A 14,654-nucleotide genomic window follows, 5' to 3' on the forward strand; every position below is an offset into this window, starting at 1 on the left:
CTTTAGTTGATGCTAGCGCATGACCGTGCGGCCATGCAAACCTTTTATAGCTGCAGCAACTTCAGGACCTTCCTAGAGGACCAATGGTAGCTGCTGCAGTACCTGACCATGTGACCCCTGACCTCCAATGAGAGGTCTTACCTTGGGCATGCTCAGAAGGGGAAAAGCAGGACTTAGTCCCAGAAACGTCTGCTCGCCCCAGACCAGTACTGGCTACAATGTCTGAGCCTGGAAAGGCAGCAGTAACCATCCGCACAGTATCAGGCTGAGTCAAACGCTGGGACCGACGTCTCCACTGAGCAGGCTCCACTGCGGTTGGAGAAAAATGGGAGACGGCAGCGGAGATGGCCTGAGATTCCCCCTGTGCAGAGGTGGGAACTTGACCCCATAACATGCTGAGCCGATGAATTGTGGCAGGCGTATGATTTCTTTGCCGAGAAAGTCTGCCCAGATGTTGGTTGAATCCTTTAGAATATAGAGTTCTCAGTGGTTGATACTTTTAAATGGCTAACTGAAAAGATGGTAACAAATTGCAAGCTTTCTGGACTACTCAGGTCCCTTCATCAGGCATAGACTAATACAAATTCTGGTTGAATCCTTTCAATTTTGACCAAGCAAAACTCTGGTTGAGTTAGTTTTTAGGCTTTTGTATCTCGTACTTCCCTGGTGGCATAGGTGAACTACTGTAGTCATGTTTTCTGAATATATTCTTACATAAGTTCCCTACACCAAGGTTACTGCAGACTTGAGGGCCTCCTCCACTGTTTTCAGTTCACTGAAATTGGATGACCGAAGGCTGATGTCTTGAGACCCTATCCCCTAGAATGAGGATTAGGAGACTGTGGCTCCCCATCCTCTTTTGCAGCCATCTGTTGTGATGGTCGATAGGGGATTATGATTCCAGGATACTCCTCTGTTCAAAGTTTTGGTATTGAGGCACCAGATGAGTGAAGATTTTACTCGGCCCAGTAAATGGATTGTTCTTTTTAGGGATCTGGGGGGATCCTTCCCAGGAGGACAGGATGTGCTTCTGTAGGATTATTTTATGGGCCTGAGCCAAAGCTGCCACCTGGATACATGAGGTCATAGAGCCCAAGACTGACATTGCGAATCTCAGAAATACTTTCAGTCGTAAGTGGATCTGTTTCGTCTCTTGATAACCATGATATCTGATTTTGGGAATCCAACAAAATCCTTAAGAATATCTTTCTCGTAGAAGGGACTATGTCCGATTTTTAATAGCTCACCAGCCACCCCAAAGATGTCAGGATCTGAAGGGTTTGTTGTATGTGTTCCAAGTATACGAATGGACAGGGCTATCCTCAGAAAGTTGTTGAAGTAGGGGTTGATTCAGATGTTCTGGTTTCTAATGGACAGTACTACCTCCACCACGATCTTCATAAATACTCGAGGCGCTAATGAGGGGGCTGACTCTGTGAGGTAGGAAAGGGCCGCTTCCTGACCACCGTGGTTTCTGGCAACTTTTTTTTTTTTTTAATCAGACGCTTTCTCCAGTAACTCATCCAATGCTGGTCCAAACATATATTCTCCTGTGAAAGGAGCAGAGCAGAGCTTGAGCTTGGAGGTTATGTCACTGCTCCACAACTTTAGCCATAGTGCACGTCTCGTTGAAAATGACAAGACTGAAGACCTTGCCGCTATTCTTACAGACTCTGCGTAGGCGTCAGCGGACTGTGACCTTCTGAAACAGAGGTAGGAATTATAATAGCTCTTCTCTTGAGGTTCCTATGCCGAGCTGTTTTTTCAGCTGGTTCAACCACCAGAACACGGACCTTGCTATACACGTAGACACCTCATTTGTGTTCAACATGGCTGCTGAAGTCCTCCAGGATTTCTTTAGCAGGCTATCCATTTTATGATCCATTGGATCCCTCAGTTGAGAGTAATCTTCAAATGGCAATGCCTTTTTTTGCCACTTGAGCCACCTGGATATCTTCTTTCGGTATTTCTGACCAACACTTAGATATTTCTTCCTCTAGTGGGAATCTCTCTTTAACTTCTGTTGGTATCTCGAAGCACCTCTCTAGAAGTTGGATATTTTCGTATATAGGGAATACCATTCTCTTTTTTTGTCTTAAAACCCCCAAACCTCTCATCCTGGACTCTTTATAGTTTTCTTTTCTTCCACATCCATAGCATCAGTTACCACTGCTGTGAGAAGTTCCTCCTTGTCTTCTGATGAAAGATAACATTTATTTCCCTGATTTGGGTTTGTGCCTGCAGCTAACTCACCTTCTTCTCACCACTCAACAGAGAAGGATCTCTGACATTCCTACGTGTCTGAATCAAACTGCTCCTCCATATATATTTTCCTCTTTTTGGCTCCTGATGGGGGTCACTGTAAATGACTATGAGAATGAGGCTAGGGATGACTTGACCTCCTGACGGATCATCCTTTTTAGTTCTTCCATCTAGGAGGGCTGTTCCTCTTTTACAATTCTATCTGTGTAACTTTGACAGATGTTCTTTATGGGAAAATGGCAACTTTTGAGACAGATGGCACCCTTGCAGACTGACATCTAGTCTTTACTTTTTGGAGCAGGATCTTAGTCTCCCTGAAAAAGAGGAGAGAAGGGAGCCATCTAGGTATATTGAAAAATCCTGCTCCAAAGATGAAGAGACCTAACCATGCCATGTGCTTACTGGGTTCGAGTTGGCACTGGGATCTACAGATGCAGAGCAAGAAAATTTACCACCCTCCCTGATTGAAAAAGCCATAAGGTAGGATCTTTCCTGTCTGGGCTCCTTATAATAAGGTGTTGGGACTCTTGTAGAAGATAATAGGGCTGCCATAACGCCCCAAAAAATCCATGTGACACAGATGCCATGCGTAGAACGCAACCAGAAGTGATGAAGGACCTGCGACTGATGTAACTTCCGGTATTCGCACGCTGGATTCAGCGAGGGGAGGAGAGCCAGGGAGCTCTGGGAGGCCCCCTGGCTCGCAACCACACTGCTTTACCTGGAGGCACAGGAAGAGATGTGATGTCCTGTGTCCCAGAGGAGACAAGAGCAGCTACCATCCCCTTGTCCCAACTGCTGAGCTGCTGGTTACATTACAGAAGGAAGGAGCTCCTATGTAAGAACAGCAGACAGAGATGGGAAAGGGCTGCACTTCTCTCTCTTTTCCTCAGGGCCAGCAGCTTGTTGTCCTCCACAGACTTGGCCTCACACTCTTTCCCCTCACCACCTCATGATGCTGTGCAGTTGCTCTGCACATGGATGGAGGATTACTCTACTGTAACTGATACCGATGAAAGGGCCAGGGAGTGTGAGCAAAAGCTACAAGTTGATCACACATCAGCACCGTAGGACTGAGTCAGGGAAACCCTGTGTGTCTGCAAAAAATAAAAAAGCTAACTAGAGATTCAAAGGGCAGAGCACTCATGATCTGGGGCCCAGGCTCTGGATCTAAGTGTATAGCGACATCTCTGTTTCCTGAATTCTCAAGTGGCATCCAGTTTCCTGAGCAGAGTTTAAATTCCCCGGCGGCATAATGACATCAGAGCACAATAGATTTGTTTTGCAACTCGACACACCAGAGGACACAGGACCGGATGGAGAAAAGGAGTGATGCAGCATTTGGCACTATAATTGGGGCAGGTAAATGGTAGTAAGTAGTGAGGAGCGAACGTACTCGGCTAAGGCGTTATTCGACCAAGCTTGTGTGCTAACCGAGTGTCTTCGGCGTGCTCGAAATACATGTTCGAGTCCCTGCGGCTGTATGTCTCGCAGCTGTTAGGCAATCACTACATGAGTTGCGGATGTCGAACAGCTGTGAGACATGCAGCCGGGGGACTCAAACATTTTTCAAGCACGCCGAAGACATTCGGTTAGCACACAAGGAATAAACTGTACAAACTTACGAGTGCAGCTCTTAAATAGGACAGAACAAATGAATAGGCATCAGTTTTGTGTTGCTTCCAGTTTTAATGCTAAATTTGTCCAACAAAAATATTACATATTTCACCAAAATAAAAACAAAACTGGTGTGAAACTAGCATAAGTGCCTGAATCTTTACAACTATGTTCACATTTGAGCTAGAGGCACAATTTAGTCTTAGGGCTCATTCAGATATTAGTGATTTTTCCAGACAATAATGGTGCCAGCAGCGCGAACGTGTGTTCTGCCGTGCATCATTTTTGGGCATGTACGCCTACTGGAGGCGGACACTCAGATGCAGTCTACTACGTTCGAGTGTCTGCCTCCAGTAGGTGTACACGCCTGAAAATGATGCACGGCAGAACACACGTTCATCACTCTGTTGGCATATATGGGTCAGACGGATGGTAAACTCCCCAGGGAGAACCTGGCCTAACTGATGTTATGCATGCCACGGTTTTTCACAAGTGTGATGGCCTCTGATGCACCACTAACTACATGAACCTACCATATAAAGTTATGATTACAACACTTCAGCAAAATAAGTGAGAATGAGAAAGAAAGATAAAAAATCCTGGAGATAATACTCTGCAGTTATAAAAAATACAAAACCCCAAACAATCTTTTATTGTGTATTTTATTAGGAATTAATCATTACCAAAGTTCACAATTGTTCCTGATAACGCTCCTCACCCCTACTCTACTGCATGGTTAGCAGACATAGTAGTGCATATCTTCACTATACAGAACCCCTACTACAAGAAGACTGCTGGATACTGCAACATTCGGGATCATCTTCATCATGTCAGTAGCCCTTTCTTCCTCGGAAACGTGCTCGGTTGTCCAACTACGAGAAACAGATGAACTAGACAGTTAAAGAAACCAACCAGTGAAAAAGAAATCTGATACAGGATTCAACTCAACTAAATTTATTTTGGTGGAGTAGGCAATCAGGCATCCTTTTTGCAATATTTGTCAATGTGTTTGGAAAAAGATCTGTCAGAGCTCTAGTAAATAGCAGGAGTCACGACATCAGCTTAAACAAAGCCCTATACAGGTCCTTCTCAAAAAATTAGCATATAGTGTAAAATTTCATTATCTACCATAATGTAATGATTACAATTAAACTTTCATATATTATAGATTCATTATCCACCAACTGAAATTTGTCAGGTCTTTTATTGTTTTAATACTGATGATTTTGGCATACAACTCCTGATAACCCAAAAAACCTGTCTCAATAAATTAGCATATTTCACCCGTCCAATCAAATAAAAGTGTTTTTTAATAACAAACAAAAAAACCATCAAATAATAATGTTCAGTTATGCCCTCAATACTTGGTCGGGAATCCTTTGGCAGAAATGACTGCTTCAATGCGGCGTGGCATGGAGGCAATCAGCCTGTGACACTGCTGAGATGTTATGGAGGCCCAGGATGCTTCAATAGCGGCCTTAAGCTCATCCAGAGTGTTGGGTCTTGCGTCTCTCAACTTTCTCTTCACAATATCCCACAGATTCTCTATGGGGTTCAGGTCAGGAGAGTTGGCAGGCCAATTGAGCACAGTAATACCATGGTCAGTAAACCATTTACCAGTGGTTTTGGCACTGTGAGCAGGTGCCAGGTCGTGCTGAAAAATGAAATCTTCATCTCCATAAAGCATTTCAGCCGATGGAAGCATGAAGTGCTCCAAAATCTCCTGATAGCTAGCTGCATTGACCCTGCCCTTGATGAAACACAGTGGACCAACACCAGCAGCTGACATGGCACCCCACACCATCACTGACTGTGGGTACTTGACACTGGACTTCAGGCATTTTGGCATTTCCTTCTCCCCAGTCTTCCTCCAGACTCTGGCACCTTGATTTCCGAATGACATGCAAAATTTGCTTTCATCAGAAAAAAGTACTTGGGACCACTTAGCAACAGTCCAGTGCTGCTTCTCTGTAGCCCAGGTCAGGCGCTTCTGCCGCTGTTTATGGTTCAAAAGTGGCTTGACCTGGGGAAATGCTGAAATGCTTTATGGAGATGAAGATTTCATTTTTCAGCACGACCTGGCACCTGCTCACAGTGCCAAAACCACTGGTAAATGGTTTACTGACCATGGTATTACTGTGCTCAATTGGCCTGCCAACTCTCCTGACCTGAACCCCATAGAGAATCTGTGGGATATTGTGAAGAGAAAGTTGAGAGACGCAAGACCCAACACTCTGGATGAGCTTAAGGCCGCTATTGAAGCATCCTGGGCCTCCATAACATCTCAGCAGTGTCACAGGCTGATTGCCTCCATGCCACGCCGCATTGAAGCAGTCATTTCTGCCAAAGGATTCCCGACCAAGTATTGAGTGCATAACTGAACATTATTATTTGATGGTTTTTTTGTTTGTTATTAAAAAACACTTTTATTTGATTGGACGGGTGAAATATGCTAATTTATTGAGACAGGTTTTTTGGGTTATCAGGAGTTGTATGCCAAAATCATCAGTATTAAAATAATAAAAGACCTGACAAATTTCAGTTGGTGGATAATGAATCTATAATATATGAAAGTTTAATTGTAATCATTACATTATGGTAAATAATGAAATTTTACACTATATGCTAATTTTTTGAGAAGGACCTGTATATCCCTATAGGCAACTGACTATACCATACAAGTAGAGACTCTTGAAGCTGTACCAGATACGATCCACTATACCCATTGGTGCACAATTCCTTGCAGAAGGTAAATACATATAACATACTAACTAGTTTATGCATTACAGAAAATGGCAAGCCTCTGCTGGTGAATGCAAATCTCATGTATGAAGACCCGGGACAGTTTATAAAGGGAAAATGAGTAAAACAGACCCAATGCATCATCCTAAACAAAATGTCCTACGTACACAAGGCACTTACTATTGATCTTTTACATTCAAAGAAGGTGACCTGCAGAGCCTTACAGTGGCCTTCTCTCAGACACTCCTTGGGGGTCTTTCCTTCCTATACAAAAAACATTTATAAGGGTAAGAAAAGCTCCATATGTACTGCTCATTATACAATATAAGTAAAATACACACATGTATGAAAATAATGGAGGCTTTCGCAAATTTCTCTTAGAATTAGTAAGTTAAAATCAATCACCAAATGGATGCATCTCAGATGTCACCAATGATGTGCTGCTCATGTTCTTCACTGACCCATTCGTGTGAATTGGCATAATGGGTCTTCAGAAGTTTTTATTGTTATTTCAGCAAATCCGACATGTGAGAAGACACATGGAATGCAATGTGTCAGTAAGCGGTCAATACACGTATTTGAAAAACTGATGTGTGAATAAGCCCTGACATCACACATATGAGCAACGTGTCATTTTGTAACATTGTACTAACTTCCAAAACTTTTGTAAAATGACCCCTGTATATGAACATAAAACCAATGATACCACTCCACTGTTGGAACGTCCCACAATCTGATGTTATCATTGGGAAGCTGTTATCACCTTCATATTTTTCATGCAATGACTCTGCAGGTCAAATAATGAATTTCAGAGTAGCCATTAAAAACAAATGGCCGCCATGTTATAAAGGCCTAAGCCAAGTAACCTCTCTGTGATGTTTATATGCGTTAATACTTTCATACCCGGCAATTTTCCATTTCAGTCTTTACTTCTCCTTCTTTAAGGACCACAATTTTTTTTATTTTTCCACTCACATAGCTTTATGAGGGATGGATTTTTTGTGGGATAAATTGTACTTTTGAATGACATCATTAAAACTATCATGTGATGCACTGGAAAGTGGGAAAAAGAACTTCAAGTGCGCCGATATTGCAAAAATAAGTGCATTTCCACAATTGTTAATTTTTTTATTTATTTACCATGTTCACTATATGGTAAAACTGGCCGGACAATACGATTTCCCTTGTCAGTACGCGCACGCAGATACCAAACATGTAAAAAAAAAAAGTTAAGGTAATTGTTTTATTTTTAATGGGGCAAAGGGGGTGTTATTTGAACTTGTGCTATGTACAGAGAAAATCACAATCTCCTATGTATGCCAGCTACAGTTGAGTGTTGTGATTTTGCTTTTTGCTCCCTCTAGTGGTAATTAGTGATTTGACTCTGGAGCGTCTGTCTTTTTCTATATCCTCACCTGGGCCGTTAGTTCAGGGGCGTTGCTATATAAGCTCCCTGGACCTTCAGTTCAATGCCTGGCATCGTTGAAATCAGAGCTAATCTGTTGTGCTCTTGTCCTCTGATCCTGGTTCCTGTTTTTCAAGCTAAGTCTGCTTCTTTGCTTTTTGCTTTTGTTTTGTTTGGTATTTTTGTCCAGCTTGTTCCTATCTGTATCCTGACCTTTGCTGGAAGCTCTAGGGGGCTGGTGTTCTCCCCCCGGACCGTTAGACGGTTCGGGGGTTCTTGAATCTCCAGCGTGGATTTTTATAGGGTTTTTGTTGACCAGATAAGTTATCTTGCTATATTCTGCTATTAGTAAGCTGGCCTCTCTTTGCTGAACCTAGTTCATTTCTGTGTTTGTCATTTCCTCTTACCTCACCGTTATTATTTGTGGGGGGCTTGTATCTTGCTTTGGGGTCCCTTTCTCTGGAGGCAAGAGAGGTCTTTGTTTTCTTCTCCTAGGGGTAGTTAGATTCTCCGGCTGGCGCGAGTCATCTAGCGATCACCGTAGGCATGATCCCCGGCTACTTCTAGTGTTGGCGTTAGGAGTAGCTATTTGGTCAACCCAGTTACCACAGCCCTATGAGCTGGATTTTTGTATCTTGCAGACTTACACGTTCCTCTGAGACCCTGTCCACTGGGGTCATAACAGGTGAGCCCCCCCACCCAACCTTCAGCTGACCTTCAGCTGTCATGGCAACCCATAGGCGCTCGATCACGTAAAGGACGTGCTGATGGGCTCTAGGAATGACGCACTCTCTGCCCCCTTATGGGGTTAAGGAAAAAAGCCATATGCACTATACAGTGCTATTAAGCCCCCCTAATCTAATATTATGGGTGTCACTAACAGGTAAGTTAGAATGTTTGCACTACATCTGTGTGACTGGTGGCCTATACAAGCCTTATACATGTGCAATTTTAATACTAGGCGACCACCCCCTCCATGAATGGTAGGTGGGTGACTGTTTATTTAATTAGTATTTTGCACCAGTGCTGCCTCTGACTTTACCAAGAGGGCCAGTGCATCATGTTGAGCATTTGTTATGTAACCTGTTGGTAAACATGGCTGTCTTTTCCTGTTTTATTTTTTTAAGCTATAGTTTCCATAGTTTGGGAGTCAAACCAAACAGAGTGATCTATTTCAAATGTTTATTTCTGTTAATGTTGATGATTATGGCTTACAGCCAATGAAAACCCAAAAGTCATTATCTCAGTAAAATAGAATAATTAACAAAAAACACCTGCAAAGGCTTCCTACGGGTTTAAAAGGGTTCCTTAGTCTGTTTCAGTAGGCTGCACAATCATGGGGAAGACTGCTGACTTGACAGTTGTCCAGAAGGCAGTCAGTGACACACTACACAAGGAGTATAAGCCACAAAAATCACTGCTAAAGAAGCTGGCTGTTCACAGAGTGCTGTATCCAAGCATATTAATGGAAAGTTGAGTGGAAAGAAAAAGTGTGGGAGAAAAAGGTGCACAAGCAACCGGGATAACTGCAGCCTTGAAAGGATTGTTAAGAAAAGGACATTCAAAATTTGGAGGAGATTCACAAGGAGTGGACTGCTACTGGAGTCATCGCTTCAAGAGCCACCACACACAGACGTATCCAGGACATAGGCTACAAGTGTCGCATTCCTGGTGTCAAGCCACTCATGACCAATTGACAACTCCAGAAGAATCTTACCTGGGCCAAGGAGAAAAAGAACTGGACTGTTGATCAGTGGTCCAAGGTGTTTTCAGATGAAAGTGAATTTTACATTTCATTTGGAAATAAAAGGTCCCAGAGTCTGGAGGAAGAATGGAGAAGCCACAATTCAAGCTGCTTGAGGTCTATTGTGAAGTTTCCACAATCAGTGATGGTTTGGGAGCCATGTCATCTGCTGGTGTAGATACACTGTGATTTCCAGACATCAATCCATCCAACGTTTCGGCGTAAATGCCTTTACCAAGGGTGTTTGTACGGGATATATGTCAAAATATGTTCCAGCCTTTCAGAATGTGGCAAAAGTGCAGGGGCAATCCGAGTGCTATAAGTGAATGTCGGCGTGCTTCTGGTGTCCGGATACAGTGAGGTTTACGCCGAAACGGATGGATTGAGGTCTGTATATCCTATCATGTCGGATATTTATTAAATTGGAAATCATTTCAAACCTTAATCTCTCTCTGTTACTTATTGAGTGCCGGAGGTCATCGCCTTATATACCAGCTATGTGTCAGGAGCTGAAAGTGAAGGGAGGTGAACAGCTAATTGCTGTATAGAAATCAATGGGTTGGGGAGAGCTGACTGTGATTTTAGGAGTTAACTCTTCTCCTAGAATGTAACTACTGCACCCACTTGGCCAGGCTGTGGTGGCCAAGCTCCTTGAAAACAAGCTGTATACTATGCAAAATATAAGCTCTCACAGTAAGAGAATTAAAGCAGGCAGAAAAAGCAAGTCAACTGCAAGCTTGCTTATTTTTACACTAACTAAAGCAATTTAATAATATGAGATTAGCTCTTTAAAAAGTTCTGTTATCTCAAAGTGAAACCACATACGGTAGCTAGGATATGCTATCATATCATAACCTCCGGGATCCCCACTAATCCGCATAATGAAACTGGTGCAGCAATGCATTCGTGTCACAACCAACACAAATTCAGTGCAGAGGCCCCTTCATTCAAAGGATTACTAGAGATCAGATCCCCACCAACCCAAGTAATGTATACATATCCTTTTGATGGCTGAAAGTTAACTCAATAGAGATGAAGAGAATATATATAATATATATATACAGTGCCTACAAGTAGTATTCAACCCCCTGCAGATTTAGCAGGTTTACAAATTTGGAATTAACTAGGCATTGTGACATTTGGACTGCAGATCAGCCTGGAAGTGTGAAATGCACTGCAGCAAAAAAGAATGTTATTTCTTTGTTTATTTTTTTGTAAAATTGGGAAAAGTTTTTTCAGAGGGTCATTTATTATTCAACCCCTCAACCCACCAGAATTCTGTTTGGTTCCCCTAAAGTATTAAGAAGTAGTTCAGGCACAAAGAACAATGAGCTTCACATGTTTGGATTAATTATCTCTTTTTTCCAACCTTTTCTGACTATTTAAGACCCTCCCCAAACTTGGGAACAGCACTCAAACATGGTCAACATGGGAAAGACAAAGGAGCATTCCAAGGCCATCAGAGACAAGATCGTGGAGGGTCACAAGGCTGGCAAGGGGTACAAAACCCTTTCCAAGGAGTTGGGCCTACCTGTCTCCACTGTTGGGAGCATCATCCGGAAGTGGAAGGCTTATGGAACTACTGTTAGCCTTCCACGGCCTGGACAGCCTTTGAAAGTTTCCTCCCGTGCCGAGGCCAGGCTTGTCCGAAGAGTCAAGGCTAACCCAAGGACAACAAGGAAGGAGCTCCGGGAAGATCTCATGGCAGTGGGGACATTGGTTTCAGTCAATACCATAAGTAACGTACTCCACCGCAATGGTCTCCGTTCCAGACGAGCCCGTAAGGTACCTTTACTTTCAAAGCGTCATGTCAAGGCTCGTCTACAGTTTGCTCATGATCACTTGGAGGACTCTGAGACTGACTGGTTCAAGGTTCTCTTGTCTGATGAGACCAAGATCGAGATCTTTGGTGCCAACCACACACGTGACGTTTAGAGACTGGATGGCACTGCATTTGACCCCAAGAATACCATCCCTACAGTCAAGCATGGTGGTGGCAGCATCATGCTGTGGGGCTGTTTCTCAGCCAAGGGGCCTGGCCATCTGGTCCGCATCCATGGGAAGATGGATAGCACGGCCTACCTGGAGATTTTGGCCAAGACCCTCCGCTCCTCCATCAAGGATCTTAAGATGGGTCGTCATTTCATCTTCCAACAAGACAACGACCCAAAGCACACAGCCAAGAAAACCAAGGCCTGGTTCAAGAGGCAAAAAATCAAGGTGTTGCAGTGGCCTAGTCAGTCTCCTGACCTTAACCCAATTGAAAACTTGTGGAAGGAGCTCAAGATTAAAGTCCACATGAGACACCCAAAGAACCTAGATAACTTGGAGAAGATCTGCATGGAGGAGTGGGCCAAGATAACTCCAGAGACCTGTGCCGGCCTGATCAGGTCTTATAAAAGACGATTATTAGCTGTAATTGCAAACAAAGGTTATTCCACAAAATATTAAACCTAGGGGTTGAATAATAATTGACCCACACTTTTATGTTTAAAATTTATAAAAATTTAACTGAGCAACAAAACTTTTTGGTTTGTAAGATTTATGCATCTGTTAATAAATCCTGCTCTTGTTTGAAGTTTGAAGGCTCTAACTTATTTGCATCTTATTAAACCTGCTAAATCTGCAGGGGGTTGAATACTACTTGTAGGCACTGTGTATATATATATATATAAGTCGGGCTAATATCTACCATACATGTGTTCACAAAAATAATGGACCTTTTAATGGTCTAATAGAAAACTCCTATAATATTGCACATGCTGAAATAGCAGTAGATAATGCAGTTTTAGAAATAATACATGCAAACTAATTAGCTACCACAAAAAACAAAACAGGAGCCCAAGGTAGTGAAAGCTTACAAAAGCAGAAGCTAGAAGTGCTTCACGACCTACACTAAGGAGGCAATTGCCAGTTTTGGTCACATTCATGGATGTAGTGGTAGATGTGCATGTATGGTTATGCTCTACTGAGATTACAAATGCAGAACTTCAATTAGTAGGACAATATTTATTGACAGCTGCTTATTGCAAAACAGAACAAAAGATTAGGACTGTTGAATTTCTCATCAGTGGGACAGGTAGCAGGTCCCCCATAAAAAAAAAAAAAAAGGATTGTTGATGAGAGCGGTAAAAATTCACATATGATAAGTGGGCATTGTGGCTTACTGGTAATGTGATAATGTAAACATCAGGGTGGTGAGTACCAAAGCAGAATTCCAATGTCAATTGCTTAAAGGGAACCTGTCACCAGTGTTTTCCTGGCTGAACTAAGACTAGCATCTTAATCAGCGCCTGTGCTGCATTCCATAACGGGGTATATAACCACCTGACTCCCACTGTATACCCCCCAAAAACCTTTTGAAACTCTCCTGGGCTCCATTTAAATCCTGCTGTTTCAATCAATTAGGCGTCATTACTGTGGAGTCTATCCCTCCTCTCAGCTTCACATCAAAGTGCTCCTGCTCTGACTGATGTGGAGGAAGCCTCCTGCGGCATCCACAAAGTTGGGCAAAATCTCACGCTTGTGCCCACCTACTGAGGGCAGAGCAAAGTGCACAGGCACGAGATTTCGCCCGGCTTTGTGGATGACGCAGGAGGCATCATCCATCATCAGACCGGCAGGATTTACATAGAGCGCAAGAGAATTTCAAAAGGTTTTTGGGGGACATACAGGGGGAGTCAGGGGGTTATATACATCTTTATGGAATGCAGCACAAGCGCTGATGAAGGTGCTAGTCTTAATTCAGACATGAAAATACTGGTTCCCTTTAAAGGGTTGGTCTGGTACTTAAAATGTCCTTTTTAAATCTCTATCGTTACACACTCACCACTTTTTATCATTAGCTTTATTATAAAATAACCTACACTTGTCCCTATCTAATCCCAAAATGTGATTTTTTTTTTTATTTTTTTTTACTACATTTCCTGTGACTTTTTGTTTGAAAAGAGTCTCAAATAAAACAGAGGAGGCTGGGGCCGGTTCCACTCCTTGCAGCATCCATCGCCCCTCCTGGAACAGGACATCACAGGGGCAACGCTGCAGTAACTACAATGTCTTGCTTCGCCGTCCTCTGAAGATGTCCTAGGTCCATGGTCATGGCGATGGAATCAGCAGGAGAGGCGAGAGAAGATCCAGCACTCTGCTTCCATCTTGGCTGCCACATCTTACAACTGTGAAACAAGACATTGTCAGGGGGCAGCTATAGAGGCAGAGCGTGACACCAGCACCGCCCCACAGCTTCTAGCACCAGACACAAACGAATCAGGGGGCAGTGCTGGCGTCAGTCACTGCTGCTATCCCTGCCCCTGGTGAGGTCTCCTTCCACAGGTAGCAGATGTGGCGGAGATAGAATCAGAGAGCGGGCGCTGCACTCACCTCCCACAGTAGCCATTACCATCATTCTAGGACATCTTCAGACGGTGGCGAGGAAAGAACCTGTACTGAGTAACTGATTAGGGGGGCATTTTATTGTGGTGCAATGCTCACAGACACTATGTAAAGGGGCAGTGTCACATGTCACTCAGCATGCAGGGCTAGTATAGTGCCTTCTGCTGCCATGGTCTGGCACAGCTCACCACAGTACTGGCACTAGGGGGTGGAATAGGCAGGACATACCAAAACACAGGCACTGTCCAGCAGGCAGCTCTTGAGATCCTCCTTCACCCCAGCACAAGGGTGTGTATCCTCCACCTTCTCCTCATAGTACTTAGGCATCGCTCCTGGTCTGGTCGGCTGCTACATTTGACACTTTCACATGGGCAGCGCCATGTTTTTCCCAAAATGCAAAGCGAGGATTTCTGTCGCAAAAATAACCCTTCCCAGTCGAGAAAGGTCCAAAACGTCATCACCGTGCGCGAGCACATAGGAGCGCGCCACTTCCGA

At 43.5% G+C, this 14,654-nt stretch overlaps 1 protein-coding gene across 1 annotated transcript; it reads right to left on the reverse strand.

Moving 5' to 3' along the window:
* Nucleotides 1-4,524: 4,524 nt before the first annotated feature.
* Nucleotides 4,525-14,641, reverse strand: COA5 (cytochrome c oxidase assembly factor 5). The gene is made up of 3 exons (XM_077296518.1): nucleotides 14,388-14,641; nucleotides 6,802-6,885; nucleotides 4,525-4,751 (listed from the first exon to the last, which is right to left on the reverse strand). Exons 1-3 carry the CDS (start codon nucleotides 14,484-14,486, stop codon nucleotides 4,710-4,712), a joined length of 225 nt encoding a protein of 74 aa, XP_077152633.1. The 5' UTR covers nucleotides 14,487-14,641; the 3' UTR covers nucleotides 4,525-4,709.
* Between the last annotated feature and the right edge of the window lie 13 nt (nucleotides 14,642-14,654).

Source organism: Ranitomeya variabilis, chromosome 3 (assembly GCF_051348905.1).
Source record: "Ranitomeya variabilis isolate aRanVar5 chromosome 3, aRanVar5.hap1, whole genome shotgun sequence".
Taxonomy (NCBI): Eukaryota; Metazoa; Chordata; class Amphibia; order Anura; family Dendrobatidae; genus Ranitomeya; species Ranitomeya variabilis.

Bases quoted from the DNA above. Each gene is read 5' to 3' on its own strand.
- COA5 (XM_077296518.1), bottom strand. From the start codon at position 14,486: ATGCCTAAGTACTATGAGGAGAAGGTGGAGGATACACACCCTTGTGCT. The intron at 6,886-14,387 runs GTATGTCCTGCC...TTTTTTGTATAG, and splicing joins TGGACAGTGCCTGTGTTTTG to GAAGGAAAGACCCCCAAGGA. The intron at 4,752-6,801 runs GTAAGTGCCTTG...TGTTTCTCGTAG, and splicing joins TTGAATGTAAAAGATCAATA to TTGGACAACCGAGCACGTTT.